The sequence below is a fragment of the Cydia fagiglandana genome, chromosome 10 (genome assembly GCF_963556715.1).
Source record: "Cydia fagiglandana chromosome 10, ilCydFagi1.1, whole genome shotgun sequence".
In the NCBI taxonomy this organism is placed as follows: domain Eukaryota; kingdom Metazoa; phylum Arthropoda; class Insecta; order Lepidoptera; family Tortricidae; genus Cydia; species Cydia fagiglandana.
This window is the reverse complement of record NC_085941.1, coordinates 20,979,955-21,001,326: the sequence shown is the minus strand read 5'-3', so window position 1 is coordinate 21,001,326 and position 21,372 is coordinate 20,979,955. Positions and strand designations below refer to the sequence as shown.

General features: G+C 38.7%; 2 protein-coding genes across 3 annotated transcripts in view; one reads left to right on the top strand and one right to left on the bottom strand.

Moving 5' to 3' along the window:
- Positions 1-21,372, top strand: part of LOC134668031 (organic cation transporter protein-like) — a 30,236-nt gene that overhangs the window by 2,827 nt on the left and 6,037 nt on the right. Inside the window, exons 1-2 of one of the 2 annotated variants that reach the window (XM_063525474.1) lie at positions 5,997-6,826; positions 20,005-20,218. In XM_063525474.1, the coding sequence (XP_063381544.1) occupies positions 6,663-6,826; positions 20,005-20,218 (378 nt within the window). In that variant the 5' untranslated portion in view covers positions 5,997-6,662. Of the gene's footprint in view, positions 1-5,996; positions 6,827-20,004; positions 20,219-21,372 lie in introns of those variants that run through there. The other variant, XM_063525473.1, reaches the window with a different exon arrangement.
- The window catches only part of LOC134668038 (collagen alpha-2(XI) chain-like), a 43,890-nt gene continuing 26,506 nt past the window's right edge, over positions 3,989-21,372 (bottom strand). The window contains exon 8 of the mRNA XM_063525485.1: positions 3,989-4,002. The gene's annotated coding sequence lies outside the window, so the exon portion shown is untranslated. The remainder of the gene's footprint in view (positions 4,003-21,372) is intronic.

Genomic DNA, 21,372 nt, shown 5'->3' with positions numbered 1-21,372 from the left:
AATGATTTTTTTTTTGAAAAATGCTACAATTGCGGGAAAACTGCCCACTTTTATTTTGTATGGCAACTTTTAAACGGTGCGTGATAGGTGGGGGGTGTTCGACTAAATGTCATAAAGGGCTCCGAGACAAAACAAATTGCGTTAAAAAAAATCAAAATGGCCGACATTTTTTTTTTTTTTGAAGTTGGTCCGAGCGCGCTGGGATTTGGCATGGCGGGAGATAGAGGCCTCTAGATTCCCATAACAAAAAAATCTTTTTTTGAAAAAATCCAAGATGGCGGATCAATAATTTCCATGTTGCAGAATGTTCTGAGAGCATTCTCGAGAACGTTTCCGCTTTTTGGGAATGTTCTGCAATTTGTACATTGCTAGGTCCAGGTCAGGTCCAGGTCGTCCCGCTATCTCCTCTTAGGCTTATACGGCTGTACCTACCTGTACATAGAATTTAAGGCTTTACATTTTTTTATGAAAAGGAAATAAACATTCTGTCCTTCTTGCACCACCTCGACCCCACCCTGTTAATATCCCGTTGATTCTTTGTTCGTTTAATTAATTATAACATGGTAGAACGCAAAACCCACTTCTATTAGGTACTTTTATTTATCGATGTGCGAAACAGCAAATTTCGTGGCATTTTATGAGGCAATTGGGCAAATAATTACTTCTATTATAATGCAAATAAACTTATTTAACAATGGACCTCATTCTTATATTACTCATTTCAATAACTATTTGATTAAATGCTATTGAAACTGGCGCCCACACTTCGCAATACTCCGTGTGACCATTGTTCGTAGACTTTATTTACAAGACTATAAGGTCCATGAATGGTTAGCAGAGTGTTGCTAAAGTAAATAGGTACTCTATCGTTTGACCTTAACTTTGTTGTCGCAAGTGCAAACTTGAATAGATTCGGTGATAATGACATCGATCTTAGTGGTGAGAGGTGTGCACGTGGATCAAACAGCATCTAGATGCAGAAGTTGCAATTATCACCTGGCTTATTGATGCAGACAGACTGCAGCAGTTTTGCAACTTCTAGTATAAATGTTTGATTAGTAAGGAAAGCCATGTATAGAGTAAGCACTCTAAGCTTATTTAAGCAACGGAAAGACTAATTAGGGATAATATTCCCACGACACGTGACGCCAGTGACGTTGGATGAAGTGCTGCGACCGCGACGTTGCCGCGCATATCTCAATGTAATGTAAGCCGCGCAAATGTCGGCCGACATGTCGAGAAGTCCAGCAATGTCGCGGCACTTCACCCGACAAAGCTGGCGACATGTATCGTGGGACAATTGTCCCTAGTCTAGCCGTGGCTTATTTCTTTATGGTCACAAATAAAATAATGTTTTTTTTTTTTGTAGTAAAACATTTTGCGCGCACCAATTAAAGCTCGAGCGATCGTATTAATATCAAAAGTAAATACTTACCGGTTGACAGATTTAAGTCTATTTTTACTCGTTCCGCGAACATTATTGATGAGTGATGATGAAATTCTCGCAAAGAATGACACCATCTAAGCAGTCTCATGGTGGGTGATGTTATCAATCGAATCGATCTGGAGGTGAACTTGCGACGGTAATGACACACATACGGGTGAGAGGCGTGACATGCCGTGAAATGCCGCAGGTGCAAGTATGCTGATGACTATACTTAATAGTTATTTGTTTTGCAAGAGGGCAAAGTTGTTGTTTAACCGTTCGGGCTAATATTGATACCCGAGCAAGCGAAAGGTTCGAGTCGTTCGATAAGTGGAAGCTTGAGCGTTGCGAGGGTTTCAAGGCACAAATTTTGCCACCGCATGAAACACAAAAATGTTCACCACACCAATGCGAGGAAAATATTAACCGGTAAAATATCAAACTAAATCAACTACCTACATTAAATGTAAACGATTGAACTTTTGTTCTACATAGTTCCATCCATTGAGCATGATTTAAATCCGTTGCCTCAGTTTGTCACAAACGAAGACGTTATCGCATGAACGTAATTTTTCGCAGTTTTTTCTGTGAAACTCGATCGTTTGACTAGTTCATTGTTTTAGTCACAGACTACGTTGAATAGATACAGCTCTATGAAGTGTTAACGAATGTCACTTACCTACGCAATGAAGCGTATCATTAACTCCGCAAAAATAAGCATTAACAATTTATAAGGAGCAGTTTATATGCAGTAAAATATTGTCATTATTAAACTAAAGCGATCATATCATAACTGTACTTCATGAAGAGTTTATTTCACTTCCAGTACTAAGTAAGCGAAAGGAGGTGTAGTATTTTATAAATATATAAAGTATGTAATTTTTATTAGAAAAAACACCCGCATTGAATTTTGTCTAGCTAAGAAAATACTTGACTCTCGATCAGAGGCGTAGCTAGAGGATATGGCGCCAGGGGCAGGCACCAAATTTGCGCCCCCCCCCCCCCCACACACAAACGAAATGAACTACAAAAGGGTTACTTTTTTTTTTAACTAAAATTTACTTTTAATTTAGACAATACAGTGTATATGTGTTTTTTTAATACATCGGCAGGCGTGGCTCACTCCGCGATGTCGTCGCTTTGCTACAGGCAGTTAAAAGTCCATCCGTTCGACCCCAATTTTGGGGTTTGCCATAACCCGCGCGTGGCGCTGTCGCCACCTAGCGGCCATATCTGCGCTGATCGTGACAGACGCGTTTTGTTAGAGAGTGAGTCTTCTGTACCTAGTACTATTATTTATTCTGTGACATCGGTGGGTAACATGTTTACGAACCACCTGATGGTAAGTGGTCACCGCATCATATGGACGTCTACACTCCAAAAGAGTTACAAGCGCGTTGCCGACCATTTTAAAACTTATGCACTTTTTTGGAGATCTCCATACTGTAGCCTCTCGAGAAAAAGGAACTTAATCAATTTATTGTGGAATGAGCTCCCTTTTTTCGACAAATTTCCTCCCGACCACTGTGGAAGGAATTCCTCTTAAACCGCACAGTACGCAACCATTTAGGTTCTAGGGTGTGAGGATAAACACTCTGCCTATCCTTATACGGCGAGCGGTGCAGTGATGGCAAGCTGTCACCGTTGGCAACTAGGCAGCATGTCAAACAATTCTTCAGACAACAGCTCATTGTACTTACCTACGAGCGGTAGAGAACATCCTGTATACAGGGTGGCTAAAAAATAACTGTATTCCCGTTGCCAGGGAGGTTCTGGGATTATAATGAGCAACTTTTACTATGGGACCAACCCCTCAGTCGCGAAAAAAAAATTTGGCTGGTTCATACATTTTGGTTGGTCCATTTTCTATGGGAGGGTAAACTTTTTTTTTGAGATTTCGGGGTTGGTCCCGTAGTAAAAGTTGCTCAGTATAATCCCAAAACCTCCCTGGCAACGGGAATGTAGTTATTTTTAACCAGCCTATATAGGAATCCCCGTACCTACTGTCGTCCGATAGACAACATGTCACAGATATGCAGCAGCAGCTATTGGAGTAGGTTCCGTCTACTACGGCTCATATATATGCGCCTGCCGGACAAAGGGCTAGGGATCCATTTGCATAGGTAGTCTCTTGGACTGTCCATAAAATGGTAACTTCCCGACAGGAGACCCCTGAGGGAAAAGACGCGCTAACACGGAACACAGCTCTGAACTCTCTGAAGCACTCGGCCCGCTCGCCTTATAAAATGAAAGCATAGCAACTCCTACCGAATATCCCTCTGCTTGATAGAAGTTTCTGGCATAGAGTATTCGCACTGCGGGATGGTGGGCGGTAGGGCGCTACCGTCGTCTTTTAAGGTCGAGTTCTAGGCAAAAAAGAGTACCTAAAAGATCGGCTTTCTCTTTGCTTTTCTGAGCTGTGGGCCAGATTACCAGGATGAGAGGTAGTCTTTTGCCCATTTTGGCGCCCCCCCCTTGGACGGCGCCCGGGGCACTTGCCCCCTCCAACCCCCCCCTAGTTACGCCTCTGCTCTCGATTCCAATAACCTACCAGGGGGCCGATTTTTGAATTTCAACTACTCGATTTCGCGTATTTCATTAAATAATATCTCCACTACTAGGCATTAAAATTCTACTGAAATCGAGTGGTCAATACCAATAGATTCCAAATTTCGATCGCTCATATTTCAAAAATTAGCATTTCACCGTTTTCCACCGATTTTCGAATGAAAAAATCGAGCGATCAAAATTCAAAAATCGGCCCCCAGGCTCCCTAGTTTTGAGCAGGTACATGTCGGTAGCCGATCGTAAGATCAGGCATATCGTGATATGCCTAGGCATATCGTGAAACGTGAAAATCTTTGACTCGTTCCCTGAGTCGACGGAGCCCCGGTAAGCTACACCAGTTTGTTTTTTCGGAGTACGGAAAATACAGTAAAATCTAGTAAGTGATCAGTGAGTGTAGTGGATTCGTCACGTGCTGGCGGCGCACGTGCTGCGCACGCGCACGGACAGGGCGTCGAGCAGCGCGACGCTCGTGCCACGCACGCGAAGGGCTTACTTACGCTGTTGTAACACTGACTATTCGGAGGAAAAATAGCTCCTAGAAAATGTCCTATGGCATCAAATCGATGCCATATCGATGCGATCTTAATCTTAACGCATGATTGAGGCACACAATTTATAAAAGAATGGCATAATCCATAATTTATGTTCGGTTATGTAAATACGCAATAACGTAGTCGTAATACTGCTAACGACCTTTCTTATAAAGGCGCTCTTACACGTGCGAAACTAATTAGTAGGATAGTAGGTATTGACTTTAGATCACCTACCGTAAAATCAGGTAACTATAGACCTGTGTTACATCTATGGTCCAGTTTTTAACGTTGATTCTTAACGAGCCTTTATGATCTGTACCTTCTCGTTACATTGATTTTGGAGATTAGATTAGATACACTAATGCTTTTTCTATATTAGGTATATACTCAACATTATTTGAAAAATATTTATACATTATACATAATTATGGTGCTACTTTACTGCCCTAGGGCGGGATTAAGTACAATACGTGTACGTACTATGACAAAAATTGAATACAAGTGCGAAAAGTAGGAAATTCGCATCTCGTTCGATTTAAAACACTCCCTTCGGTCGTTCAACTCGTTGCGAATTTCCGACTTTTCGCACTTGTATCGTAAATTACGATTTCTGGAACTGGAATTTGGACCATAGTTGTAAGTTGTGAACTAAAGTTACCTGCTTGGACGGTACAGAGGTATATGAAAGATTCATTATAAAAATAAGTACAATCACCTGCAATAATATGTTACACAACGTAGGCCGCAAAAATATCTGACACGATCTTATTTGTAGAGCCATATTAAGAGCGCGTCACATAATTTTGCGGCCTTCGAAGAGTAACATGTTATTGCAGGTGACTGTACCTATATATATACTTAGTACGTTCAAGGGAAATAAAATAAATAGGTATCTACATACTTATTATACTAACTAAAAAAACACGATTGTAATAATTTCAATTTTACTGAATCAGCTGTATAAATGATTTTAAATTTCTTTATTGTTTGCTTCGTATTTCGTAATCATGTCATTCAGTTATAGTGCATTTTGCTCGAACTTGTCCTCCGTATAACTAGCTAATGTAATATGTTACTCTTCGATGGCCGCAAAAATTGACATGATGTTATGTGTAAGTACAGCATTAAGAGTGTGTCACATATTTTTGCGGCCTTCGAAGAGTAACAACTATCGCAGGTGACTGTACCTATGATTTTTTAAGCGAAGTTTAAACGTATTATTAATACATTTTTTCGTACCTCTGATACAATTTATTATTCATTTTTATTAAGTAAGGAAACTGATGTCCGGAGTGAGCACACTAAGCGTAGGTACTTATTTATTTCTCTATGGTGAACTAAGAACATCGCCCATCATAGACAAATCCGCCGGCTATTGTATTCCAGCTTAAAAGGATTATCGGAAATAATTAAATGCGCGATTAATGGCTCGGAGAAATCGCACGCGCGAGACCACAGTCGCGCGTCGGTCTGCGCGCGCGAACACGCATGTCACGCGCATCGCTCATCTGCGTGAAAATCGATACGAAAAACTGCGCGAAAATCTTGTACACTGCCTAAAAAGTAACTATTATTCGCGCATCCGTTGAAATTTTTAAGAGTCGCTAATTGAAACCTTGAGTACTTATCGAGTGCAAAAACGCATAAATCCTTACGTTAAGAGACTATAAGTGCTCTTTCAGTATGGAAATATTTATGTTATAATTTTATTTTATTTTATTTTAAACCTAACTTCTAAAATTGACGAAGAGAAAACTTTATTCGGACATAAATCTTTGCACATCGTGCTTACGTATTAGACTACCTGAATACCTCGAGCTAGACCTTACTTCCATACGTAAGTAGCCATTAACGGCATTCTAACATCGGTCAAGACCAGCAACTTGTGAAGAACCGCGGCATTTCCCGAACAGACTAAGTCTATCGAGCTTATCAAGACTATTCAATAAAGTGTTAACGCGTCTATATTAAATGAGTAAAGTGATCAATGACAATCAGCTATAAAACTTTGCCACCAATAGTCAAAGTTAATAATAATATATCCTTGTTAAGTGATCTTTGTTTTTTTAAAACGTACAAGACGTGGAAAAGAAGTTACCAACTTCAAGACCGAAACAAGTTAATAAGTTCCAAAAATGGCGGAAAAGGCACCAGGGGTGGACTGCGACGCCCTGATGAAGGAGCTGGGGCAGTTCCGGCGGTTCCACCTCCTCAACTACTTCCTGATGGCGCTGGTCAGCTACACGGCTGCTCACTACGCCATGAACTACGTGTTCCTCGCTGCCGATGTGCCCTACAGGTCATTATCATAATTTAAGAGTTAAACTCTTGACGGTTTGCATGTATGTCGTTACTGTCTCCCCTTCTTTATCTTTGCTTCAACTCGCCCCAATGACGTTTTTGATAAATTCGTCCTCTGTCTTTTTTCTTTGATGGTTCTCAATAAACTTTTCTTCTCTCCTCTTATACGTAAAACCTCACAGGCACAGGTATGCGGTCCTCCTCCTCAATTACTTCCTCATGACGCTGAAGCTTAAACGTGTTCCTTGCTTTTGATGCCTACAGGTAGGTCATACAGGGAAGCTCGAGTTGGGCAACGCAAGTAGCAGCGCCCCGCCCGCAGAGAGACTAGGTATCTCTGGGGTTGTGGTTATAGCGAGGGTATGGTTTTGGTGACCACACGGCTTGACGTTCAAATATATAGAAGAATGTCTTTTGTTGTTTCCTCTATTTCCATGCTCGCTCTGCACATGGGGCTATCTGTTTTAGTTTTACCCATAATAAAGAGATGTTTGTGTAATAGTTTGTGGTATTCCTACTATTTTTCGTAGTTGGTGTCGTGACTCTAGGTATTTTTAGTAAGCTTGTATTTCAGCCCTGATAGAAACAAAAGCTCTTTAGAATTCATTGCACCGAAAGCTGGAGCTTTACTCTAATTTCTTAATGACAATTTCCGTCAGTTTAGGTACTCACGTATTGTAATTCCCTCATTTCGATGTGATTTCGAAGGGTAGGACAACGTTCAAGACTCCAGTGGTCAAGGTGCCTTTGCAAAGGTTACTTTGGCTGCGAACTTTGCTCGCTTCCCATTGGCCATTAATATCAACAATCAACATTGCTTTAAATACTTAGATTGGTATAATAGCTAGAAGTTAACATTAAGTGACCGGCACTTGTCTTTTTGAATACAATCAAGATTTAGAGCTTGAATACGGAGAATTTGAATAAAACGAATTCCTAAGAATTTACCATGTAGGTGCCTAATTTTAAGTGAAATTGTATATTGTGAGATAAATAAATCATATCACGATGAGATCTAGACACGCGGCAGCGTGTCAAGCCAAGTTCAAGCAAAGGAACTGGCTAGCCAGCGCCAAGTGTAATATTACACGAACCACTTGGTGCCACTTTTGACCCTTCTATAACTCAAAACATCTTTAACGTAAACACATAAAACTACATGTGTTTAATTATATCCATAAGGACATCTAGAAGCCCAAATTTCATGAAGCTAGCTCAAACGGTTATAAAGATATGAAGGTCAAAAAGTCGTAAATTTTAAGACTGACTGACATACCTATAGTACCTAAACCTAACCTACTTCCAGTTGACCTAGAAGGATGAAATTTGGAATCCAGCTCAGTTATTGTGTGAAAGCGTAGGAAAAAATCTAAAAATTAAAAAAAGTTATAAAATAGGGGGGGTCCCCATACAAAAAAAACATTTTTTATTGTGACTGACATATAAGTACCTAAACCTAACCTACTTCCAGATGACCTAGAAGGATGAAATTTGGAATCCAGCTCAGTTACTGTGTGAAAGCGTAGGAAAAAATCTAAAAATAAAAAAAAGTTATAAAATAGGGGGGGTCCCCATACAAAAAAAACATTTTTTATTGTGACTGACATATAAGTACCTAAACCTAACCTACTTCCAGATGACCTAGAAGGATGAAATTTGGAATCCAGCTCGGTTATTGTGTGTAAGCGTAGGAAAAAATCTAAAAACAAAAAAAAAGTTAATAAATAGGGGGGGTCCCCATACAAATTTCTTTTTTATTGTGACTGACCTGTACCTAAACCTAACCTACTTCCAGATGACCTAGATGGATGAAATTTGGAATCCAGCTCGGTAATTGTGTGTAAGCGTAGGAAAAAATCTAAAAATAAAAAAAGTAAAAAAATAGGGGGGGTCCCCATACAAAAAACCTGTAATACGCGCTAAACAACCGGCCAACGGTGTGTCGTTGGCGGCGCGCGGCACCACATAATTAATACAAAGAACAGAAGTAAAAAACATGCAGCGGAAACACAAGAAAAAACATTAAATCTCAATACCTGCCTAGTTTTCTTTACAAAAAGTATTGATATCCCATCAAAAACATAAATGTAAAAAAGGAGAGCCAAGTTCAATACAAAAATTATGCTTGGCTGTGGGGTTCGCCGCAAAAAGAATGGAGATCTAAATGAGTGCCAAGTTCTATGCAAAATCCAAATATGTATTTATAGGAACAAAATAACATTATAAACAAGTATTAAACTCTATTTCTTTGCTTTATTGGATACCTATAACAATTGCTGTTATTTAAAAAAAATGTGAGATCTTAAAGTAGGTTAGATTTGGCTTGGCCAGTTTTTATCAGAATTACAAAATATATATGTTGAATAACTTTATAAAATGACTGATGTACTGAAAATTGGGCAAGTCAAATCTAACCTGCTTTAAGATCTCGCATTTTTTTAAAATAACAGCAATTGTTATAGGTATCCAATAAAGCAAAGAAATAGAGTTTAATACTTGTTTATAATGTTATTTTGTTCCTATAAATACATATTTGGATTTTGCATAGAACTTGGCACTCATTTAGATCTCCATTCTTTTTGTGGCGAACCCCACAGCCAAGCATAATTTTTGTATTGAACTTGGCTCTCCTTTTTTACATTTATGTTTTTGATGGGATATATTTGTAACCAACTGACGAAGCCTACATTGCCGATATCTTACCTACAATATTAAACGGGGCCTTATTCGACATGCCACTTTTGACGTCGCATGTTGAACTTCCGTTGAATCGAATCATTAGTGGTCAAAATTTGACATTAGCAATCCACAGTTAGGTGACAACCAAACTAAACCATTATAAACCTTAAAGTACTTAATAATAAAACAAAGTTGTTTTTTGTTAAATTATTGGTTGTACTGAATGAACTATCCGCACTTGATGAACTTCAACTGTTGAATTGAAGTTAACGCGATATTCGACATATACAGGGTGGAAAGATAAGTCGGGCCCTGGAGGGAAACTACCTTAAATGCTTAAGCTGGCTCATTTTACTTAAAGGAGACATTCCTTTATTTTTAAAAAGAAACGAAACTGCATTCAAAGATTTTCGCAAACTCGCTTGCCTCGCCCGGGACTCGAACCGACAAAAAATTCCAAAAAATAAAAACTCGCAATTTTATTCTACTAGTCGATGCAGTTAATGTTAATGATAATTGATAACATTTCTCCAAGAAAAATTAGGTCTTACACTCGTCTGTCTTGCAAAATATCCATAAAATCTAATATTTAGTACTTAAGATTTTTTTAGACAAGCCAAATTGAAGAAAAAAAGAAAAATACTTTGAAACTGCATTCAAAGTATTTTTCTTTGTTTCTTTTTAAAAATAAAGGAATGTCTCCTTTAAGTAAAATGAGCCAGCTTAAGGATTTAAGGTAGTTTCCCTCCAGGGCCCGATTTATCTTTCCACCCTCTTTCTCCATAGGTCCCGTTTTTACCCTCTGGGTACGGAACCCTAAAAAACTAATGGCTAGGTATTTGTAGGTAAGTAGGTGTGTTGTAGGACAGTAAAGGACGTTACGAGGTACCAGGGTCCCTAGTGTCCCTACCTATTCTAGTCACGCGTAAAAATAACTAGTTTGGACATAATTTGAAAGTATTTTGAAAATTTCAATATACGCTGTTTAGACTGTGCTTTAGGACACGGAACTATCCTAGACAAGATTACATTGTTACAAGGGTATGTAGTAATACATAGTTATTTACGATACAAGTGCGGAAAGTCAAAAAAAATCGCAAAGAGTAGTGATAAATTAAAACACGACCGAAGGTAGTGTTTTCAATCGACACGAATTGCGAATTACCTATCCGCACAACGTTTTACAGTAATTATTTTTTGACATAGGCACGGAAAGTGCTTATTCCCGCACTAGTGCGGAAAAACAGCACCTACTGTAATAGTACATTTCGATGCTAGTGCGGAAGGTATGTCATTACTTCACGAGTACCGAGATATCTTGCCACGAGCCGCAGGCGAGTGGCAAGACTCGGGACGAGTGAAGAATGACATTTCCGCACGTGTATCGAACGACGTTTTTTAATACAGTTGCGAAAAAATAAGAAAAACATTGTTAATCGTACACTAAACAAAAGTGGTAACAGTGACAGCTCGGTTAGACGTCGTCTTTAAGTATATTATATCTATGGGCGTTTGGCAGCTATTCCGTTCCATTCAGTCAACTTATTAAGAACGGAATTTTCAATATTGAATATTAAAAAATAAACGTGTTATAATGATGAAGAGGTAAATAATTAAATATGAAATATGTAATATTTTTCGTATTCTTACATTAACGGTAGGTTTTTATGCTGATTAGGTACGACGTTTAAAGGAAACTAATATTAACACTCATCAATAAGTAGTCGTGAATTGGAACAAGTATAAATTTAAAAAAATTGGAAAAGTAAAAAGCACTAGTTCGAGATAACCAACTTTCCGCACGCTAAACAGCTACGTAAAGTAGCACTTTTTGAGCAACTGTATTAAAAATAGTTTTTGGCTAGTTTAAAACATTTCCGCACCCAAAACCCCGGAGTATGGTCCCGAGAGAGCTGTTACGTCACAAATTGGACTTTCTCACCCGTCACGTGTTACAAAGAAAGTAGACGTAGACTTACGGACGACGGTCAACCTCACTGACTTGGCAAGTTGATGTGGGGAGGTTGTTTCCGCCTACCTATGGTGCCAATTTAGGGTGCTTTTCGTATATGAAACAACATTTGAATCACTATAGCAGCGTTCATCTAAATTCTAAAGTAATACTTGGCAACCTAACTCCTAATAATTGGAGAATATTTTTCGATTTCTGTGCCCGTTTTTTATAATGCTCTTTGAAGTAGATAACCAATCAACTGCTAGAATTTATTCTACGAATCAATTTTATGTAAATCAACAACAAAACCACATATATCATGTACTTAGGCAATATTTACATAAACAAAATATTGAGAAACTGATTTTTACACTGAGCTAACAACTTGTGCGATATTGTCTCTCCTTCAGTAAACAGCAAGTTAAACTTATAAATTAGTTTACACAATATTTTCATACAGCTCTGCAATGGAATATTTTTATTCTCTCTTGTTTACTATGTAAAGTAAATATACTTAACAAAGGACGCGGATCTGTGATTTCTTCGAATCATTAAATATCACACGTTTATTCTATCGTAAACTTAACAAAGAGATCGTGATTATCGTTTTATGATATGTCATCTATTTGTGCTTGTGCACTTAATACTACTTGAGCTAAGTAGAGATAGAGATAATAGGGTCAATTAGGCACTTGACGTCATGGCTACTATGTACTTAATTACCTAGATACAGTCCCTTGGACAAAGGGGGTTGTCGATATTGAAATGAATGTGTACAAAGTGTACCTACCAGAGGCTCTCCTATTTATAGATTGTTACCTATCTTCTACTAAAACGGAGCTGGTAAATATTTTACTCGTATAACAACCATCACTTAAAGCAAGGTACAGTGTTTTTTAGATAAATGCAACCAAAATGCATTGACCACCGAGTCAGAATGAAGGAATGTATTGAAAAATAACGGTTTGAAATAAATGATAATATAAATACCCATAAAATCCTTCGGGTTCCTCCTTATATAGTATCGTTATATGTCTCGCATACTTACATTAAACTGGATTTAGAATTACAACTAATTTCTCCATACATTTTGCGGTATCCTTAGCATTGCTGCGCTCTGCGTCCATCGGTATAACCATCGGTATAATGTATTCAGCACGAGACGCCGGAAACGGACGGTTAGCCATTCAAGTGGGCAGTTAGCGGGGAATTATTAAAGGTTATCTCTGTTATCTTGGCGTACATGGAGCGTTTAATTGTGCAGGTCTTTTTGCTGCAATAGTGCAGGCTGCAGCATCAGCAGGGTACCTCGCATTTTTATGAGAATTTAATCAAAATTTGACATCGGCAATAATAATTGTGCCTGTCAAAACGGGACAGGTCTGTCTGTACTTGTATACCTATGTATAGAACGATTAGATACTTTTGTTTTGTTTGGAAAAGGATGGCAGAAGCTTTTGGCTCGTTGTTTCATCCGCTAGGTACTATTGATGCTGACTGTACCTAATCGGAAGTGTAAATTGTATTTGGAATCGTGTAGGTCAGACCAAAGCCATCGGTACATGTCTGGTACATCCTGGTCCTACGGAAAATGCAGGTCCAGCACGTTTGGGAAATCAAGGTTTACCGTCTTCATGTATCCAGGGACTTTACCTTTTAAGCAAGATTATAATTGTCGACGTGTATTTATTTACACTACATGAAGACAAGAACAGGCGTCAATCAATAAGCAAATATCGCAGCCAAACGGCATCTAAACCTGCATGAGGGGATATACTTACTCGTAGTTGAGTTGCTTACACGAGGATTTCCTCACGTTTTTGCTCTTAGTTTTTGTCGAGGATAAAATTTGCCTACTTAGTACCCCGTTAGTTAATAGGATGTATAAATTATGCAAATACACTTCATCTCGTAAGATCCAGCACAATTTTTGGGCTTTTGGGTTTGGAACTTTCTTTTATTTCTATTCTCTCTCTTCAAAACGAATTAAATTTGTGCAAGCACGCTTGGACTTATTTACGAGGGCCATCAGTACCGTGGCCACAGAATGGTCCGGAAGAAAGTGTGAATAGAGCAATAAAGGATGACTCACGCTAGACCGGGCCGTGGCCGGGCCGGAGCTTCCGGAGCTTAGTTTTCTATGGAGAGCATCACGTGATCACCGGGGCTCGGGCGTGGCACGGTGCGGTCCCGGCTCGGTCACGTCCCGGAGCCTCCTGACAGCCCGGCGACTCAATTTTTCTCTTCGGGTGGTATTCTACTAGTTTAAGATCTTTGTCCAATATGCATTGCGTCTCACTCTCTCATTAAGCAAAATGTGAGACGCAAATAGACATTGGACCAAGATTGGCCAGATGGAATACCACCCTTCACAATATTCATGCCCGGCTGCGTCGGAATATATTTGCCAAATTACGAAGGTTGCAAAACGTCATAAATTTGTTTGTTAAATATGATGGTATAGCTAATTCGTTACTTGGTCGGTTTATATTAGGTACTTGGCGTCAGCCCATCGACTTTCCATACTATGATAAATTATGAACGTACTTGTTACCAACATTGAGGCATAGAAATAATCTTATCGAATTAAAATGACTGCTGTTGCATTTTGGTAGCACATACTTTTTTTAGGTTGGTATTATCGGTAGTAAAACGTCAATAACGTCATTTAAAATTGTTGTGAACGTGGAAATACGTGTTTATTTTTTATTGTGATTTAGACAAAATACTTTAGTTGTTATTAAATTGGGGCCAAATCTTTATGAAAATGTGAAGTTTGTGGTGGGCGTGTAACAAGACTAACTACTGACATATTTTTGGCCAGATTTCCACTCGATCTGAACAGGTCGGTAAACTGATGTTTGTATGCGTTATTTTCATTTTAGACCGGAAAAGGATTTAAAAAAATGCGCGCTAATTCATAAGTGCATATTGTAATTTGCCTACTTGTACAATAAACTATGTTACTTATATCATGTAAAATATAATTATTTATATAATGTTTTCTTTTATTAATCCACGTGATTTATCGATATCGATAAATAGTAGGTACTGGAAGTGTCGAGCCCTAGCGTTGTTTTTTTTGTGTTGGTAGTATTGACATGTATTTGGTGTTTTTTTTTAAACAGTTATGGCCTGGATGCGAGACCTTTAAGCCACATGTATTTGGTGTGTTGGCACAATGTACGTTCATAATTCGGTTCAAGGCTTGTTCGAGAGTGCAGACTCTTAAAACATAGTGGTTTAATTTTCTTTGCAGGCGTCTTTGATATACCTAATATACGTCAAGATTATATAGGTTGGATGATGTCTTGATTTATTTAGTGAAATATGGAGGTGTTGCTGAAATGTATATTAGTCGGATTATATTCAATGAGACACCTACTGATGTTACTGCACGTAAAAATGATTTAATAATGAGCATGTAGGTTTATAATGAAGAGGAAGTTTGAAAGTAGCTCCAGTAACGGAGAAAATGAGGAGTGCTAGATTGTCGTGGTATGGGCATGTAATGAGGAGGGAAGAATGCCATATAGGCAAAAGAATGTTAGGGATGAATGTTGATGGACGGAGAGCGTATGGTAGACCCAAAAAACGATGGATGGATTGTGTGAAAGAGGATATGAGAAAGAAAGGAGTGAGTGCTAAGGACACGAAAGACAGAGGAGAATGGAAGAGAAAAACATGTTGTGCCGACCCCACATGACGTGGGATAAGGGCAGGGGAAAGAAGGAGATGTAGGTTTATAATGAACAGAGTTCGGACTATTTATCGCAAAAATAAATATTGTGTGGAACAACATGATACAACTTTTTTTTAACAATTTTGAACTGCAGTTTTTGACTACAATCTGGAAATTTTATAAAGATACTCGTCTACATAATATGAGTTTAATAAACCTAGTCCAATTTTGAGATATAAATGATTTTTGATGGTTTTGCGATGATTTGTCAGATCACTGAGTAATAAATATTAAGATACTAGTTTTTCTCACATATTACTTAGATACTTTTTATTTCGTACGCAGTTAGTCAGTAAATAAGAACAAAAAAATTATAACTCATCCTTTTCTTTCGGGTGCTAGTACTAGTGTAAGACAAATATAGTATGATTCTCTCTATTTATGTTTGAAATAAGACAGTCCTTTGACAAGCTATAAAAATACAGAGAGGCAGATATTGAGTGTTAGAAACGAAATCCTGATTTTCGTGATTCGCAGTAGGTCCTGGGGTTAGTGGTAGTAACGCCCCTATGCAGAATTTTGCGTAATATTCCCTCTTTTCTGCCTAAAATTACCCAAAGCTACCCAAAAGCCTCTAACTACTGAAATAATACAATAAAACTCTTCGTATATTTATTTTTATTTATATTTTACTATATAGTCACGTCATGCATAAAATCTAAGTGGCACAAAGAGCCATGGAGCGCACCATGGTCGGCATCAAACTACAAGATCGAGTGAGGAATGTAGAGATTCGACATTGCACCAAGTTGCAAGAAGTCGGATACGTCATTACCAAAATTAAATGGAGCTGGGCGGGACAAGTTGCCAGGCAGAGTGATGGCAGGTGGGCCAAAATGTTAACAGAATGGTGGCCGCTTACAGACGAAAGGAGTGCCTGGCGTCCGTTAGCTCGTTGAGTGGAAGACTGCGGGTCACTTCTGGATGAGATTGGCTCGGGACCGATGCTCAGCAGTGGGTAATAAAAGGCTGATATGATGGTATAGTCACGTCACTCGTAATATGAACTGCCTGAAAAAATATTAAACTTGTTTACCTACATTTGAACTTCTAAACTAATTACTGGCTTACAAAATATACCTACTTTCCAAATTCGTTATCTTATACTTTTTGAGTAAAATAGCTGTGAAAATAGCTGGGACAGATAGACAGACAGACATGACGAAACTGTAAGGGTTCCGTTATTGCTATTTTGGCTTGTTTTTCACGAGAGGAAAGTAAGTGAGTAAGTAGATAGTTTATTACAATTCTATCTTGGTGTAACGAGCTTAGTAGTTTTTATTTACTTACTTATTTTATTGAGAGCGCACCACCGACATTCTTAGTGGTGTACTGTATTCGCTGTGGCCGAAAACAGCTTGAAGATCTTATATCGATACTTTAAATTTTTGTTACATTCTCGCAGCCATTGTAAATTTCTTCTCTTTTAAACTCGTTTCTTATGCGTTGCTGGAACTGAACAAATCTGAACTAAACACATGAACACTGAAGAACGTCGGATTGATGGGAGAAAATAATGTCAAAACCCGATAAGCTGAAAAATCTACAATTGTGGAATGTAGCAAAATGCATTGGGTATCACTACAGTTTGCTGAAGGCTACTTAAATTTTCCATAATATCAATATCTAGTCAGGAAAACGGGAACTATGGAGAATCGGTCATTCCCTTTCCTCTTAATAGCTTAATATGTTTCGGTACTTGATTATACATATTTATTAGTAGGTACATGCATTGTATTTCCATATCTTACCTTAAGCAGAAATCCAGAATTTTTATTTTTGTTAAACATTATTTAATTCTGCAGTGAACGGCTTCGAAAGAGTCTTGGGTCATATGTAAATAAAGCTCTTTACATCATGCTGTGTATTCTCATTTTTCCGAACGTGTCGACCAAATTGGATGTACGCCCCATTACCTAGAGTGTGCAGTAGCCTCTTCATCAGTCATTAAGGCAGCTAGGGCCAATATTTTGATTTTATTATTTCCTTCCATATCCGCTTGCTTTCGATCGAACCATTTTTTTCAATCTGATTGACATGTATTATGACATTTGTCATGAACAGTCAGCTCGGACGTCCCGGTCGGCTCGGATAGTGCTGGGTAGTACTCGAGCCCTTATAGTCCTCTGCTTGAAGACTACTCAATTTTCAGACTCTTATAATTAAGTTTAATTTCGAGTTTTTTTCAACTAGATAGAGACCCAAGTCTCTTGTAGAGACTTGAGTACTTTTCAGAGAACTCTCGTTTTATTTTAACAAAAAAAATCGAAACACATTGTCTTTATGTATAATTTGTAGATAAGATACGTACAGAAATCATACAATTACGTTTAATTATTGTGTTATATTACTGTTATGTAGGAAATACTTACAAAATTGTTCACGGCGTCTTTATTTGAAGGCTCGATCCAGTCCTTTTGAGTTGCTCTTAAAAAAGACTACAAAGGACTCGACTTGGAAGAAGTTTTAAAAGCGCAGTCTTGTAAAAAGGAGCTGTTCTTCTAGCGTGAGTCAGTGAGTCATTCAGACTCAAAGGACTCGAGTTTCTACAAACACTAGAGGCTCGGACATTGCTCGGACAGCACTAGTGTTAATGTAATAAACGGGTGGCACTGACGTCCCGGCCCCGGAACGGTGCGGTCACGGTGGTGCTCCTGACAGCTCCTGTGTCGGCTCGCTCCGGCCCGCCCCGGCCCGGCCACGGCCCGGTCTAGCGTGAGTCATCCTTAATGATGATGCTAGAATGACCACATCGACACTTATGAAAATGTTTTTAATGACAGAGCCTATCAGATAACACCAGCGTAATGTTTAACTCAATTTTAAATTTTGCTGTAAATAAGTCCATTTCTATTTTCTATTTATATTTAAATAGGTCACGAGAAGTGGCTTTATTTTATTGTTTTCTATGGTACATAATGCGAAGTTAGTTGGCAGTTTTTTTGTGGAAATGCGGAGTTCTACTGGTTTCCTCTATTCACTGTCCGAACCGCTTAGATCAGGCTTGGCCGGTGTCTGCTTATTAGGGCATAGGGGCAATATGGCGAGAGGAGGAAAATAGCAATCTATGTGTTAGGGTTTCGTAGCCGAGGTAGCAAAAATGGAAATCTCGTGCGTCTCATGGCTCATGTCCGTTTGTGCGATAGGAAAAAATCGGTCAAAAGGAAAAAAACAAGTTTAAGCTTTCAAAAATGTTTTTTGATTAAGTGCCTTTATTATAATCTTTACCTAATCTGTTTTCCTCCATTGACAATGCAAGCGGGTTTGCCCGTGAACCGGATTATTGGGATCAGTCGTTGCATTAAGGAAACGAACATCGATAATTTTACCTACACAGTTTGAGTGGATCTCCGAAATGGTTTCATATAAGCAAGGTTACATTTAAGTATTTATGTATATAATGTTTAATGGTGTTGTAGGAAAAAGCAATTAACGACTTTTTGATGTCTGATTTTGCTAGTACCTACCTGAGCGCTTTCACAGCTTTTGACTCTTTTGAGTACCTACCTATTAACCACTAGCTGACAAAAAAAATTGGCGAGTTTCCTTCCTGATGTTAAATGAAAGTGTCATGTTTTCACTATGTCACGCAAGCGTAATTTAGACGGACTTTAGGGGGAGGGAGGGAGGGAGAGGAGGGATATTATGCTGACCGCCATACGTAATAAAATGGATACCTATACGAGTATGTAAGTAGATAACTTTTCATAGGATCAAAAATAAAAAAAATCTGAGTGGTATGACTCCTGGTGTAGACACAATGTAGAGAGTGTAGTGAGATTGAAAGTGCCGAAATTCAAACTAAGTAAGAATAAACGAACACATGATGAGAAACGATGTTGCACACACGATCTTCTGTACCCATGTTCTCCCTTTAAATCAGATGGCAATAGAAATGAACAACGTCATCCGCATTCACCTCCGAGTAATAAACACGTTTTTTAATTAATGTCATTCACATTATTTATTTAATAAACCCTTTTTTATTACAATAAATATTGAACTTGAAGAATACATGCAGTAGGAGAGCCTATAATTAAGACGAAGGACCTTTAGACGTTTTGATGATCGGAAAACTAGTTAACGTATACGAGCATTATGTATAAAATTATTGATTTATTAAATTATTTGATAATTTAATGTTTTCTAAGTGGAAATACCAGTGCGTGTTTTACGTTTACAATCTGAACTTAATATTACGATTTTCAAAAATCTTTGTTGAAAACGCTAAACAACACGATATTTTTTTTTCTAATATTGTAAGAGGCTCTTACTTATAAGTAAGTACACACCTAAACTAGGAAAAAATAAAATGTTAAGTGTCTCCGGAACGACATCCGCATCTATATATAGGGAATATTACGCGAAACTCTGCGTAGGGGGCGGCACTACCACAATCCATCATAATCTAGAGGTCTACCGTCAAACAAGAAAATCTAAATTTTGTTATCTAACCTCTCTATCACTCTTGCATATTTGAGCGATAAAGAGGCAGCTAAGTAACTAAATTATGATTTTCGCGTTTCCCGGTAGGCTTTGTTAACAAACCGCCTTGATGCATCAATGTCATAGGTATTTTATTCTGTGAAACCTGTCAAAATCAGTTTAAGGCACAATATGTATACTTAAGTTACTCTATCGTTTACTATTGGCGCTAGTGCTGCACTCTGGCGGCAGAACATTGCAGTAATACCCCCTATTGAAGCTTTGGTTTCTTTCGACTCTATTGGTATCGTAGCGTAAGCGTATTGGAACTGGTGAATTTTGTGTCATAAGTTATAACACTACCATTTTTCCACAGATGCGTAGTCCCCGAGTGCGAAGCCCCGAACAGCACCGACTTCAGCGCAGCCTGGACGGCGGCAGCCCTGCCCGAGCACGGCCGAGCGCACCGATGTTCCCGCCGGGTCCCGCTCGACCCCACCCTCCCCTGCGAGGCGAACAGCGCGTTCACTGAAGATGTAGTAACCTGCGACCAGTGGCTGTACGCTTCCGCTAATACCATCGTCACTGAGGTAAGTTCATTCAGCGCTGTTCCTCTCGATCCCACCCTCCCCTACTAACATCGTCTTCAGTAAGGATATAGTTGCTTATAATCAGTGGCTGTAGTTGTCCGCTAATACCAGTGTTGCTGAGGTAAGTTCATTCAGCGCTGTTCCTCGCTACACACCCTCCTCCTCTCCAATTACATGGTAATGAGATTTATATTTGGCAGGACAGATTTGTAGCATCTATGAAATTGGCAGCATCACACTTCGCTACCAGTAAACCTTACGTCTTTGAATTAAGGCTGATGAAGGGTCAGAACTGTGTACAGTGGTATCACTGTCCTTGTCACAAGTAATTGGTGCAAAAACGCGGTAATGGCAACTTGAATTGAAGGCATTGTAGTTTTTTGTGGCCACGGATAATGGCATTCATGTGGTGTCGACGTAATCGCTAGATTAGGATCTTAGAGATGTCAAGATGTTATGAATGCCTGTGTCAGTTCAGTATCGTGCATTTCATTTAGCTAAGAAGTAGATTTGATTTCTAAACTAAAGTTTACCGTGGCTTTATGATTCGGTCAAATTGTGTTTTTGAAAAACAAATTATAGCCAGCATTTGATGAATGTAGTATGATACCTTTGGGTGTACTAGTGTCCAATCCCCTCCCCCTGAAGCAACCCCCCCTTTTAGCATGAAATATGTGCCGGTTGACAGTTTTTTATTTATTTTTTGAATGCTGGCTATAATTTGTTTGTTTTCCCCATACATTAGAACACAACTTGACCGAATCATTAGGCTGTTTTTGAAGTTGTAGTTAAGTGATAGAGAAAGTACTTATCTTAATAGCACATCGTTGCTGGAATAAGTACAAAGCTTGTAAAAAATATTGGGGAAACATTTCCAGGAGTTTATCTAAAAGGAGCACAAGATAGCCCTGTGGACATAAATGGCACTACAGGGCTCTAAGAGACTTCTTAGCGTTTGCTTGTGTCATCTGTGGTCCTTGTAGGTACGTGGTAAAACACACGTATCTAATATGCTGGACATATAACAGATCTTTGTTAGGCGTAGACAAGAATACCTATGCATTTGAAATTGACCTCTTTAGGTATCTTGTCGCAGTTCACTAGTTATCTAATCTTAATGAAACTTCAATGTGTTATTGTTTAAGAGTTCTTAA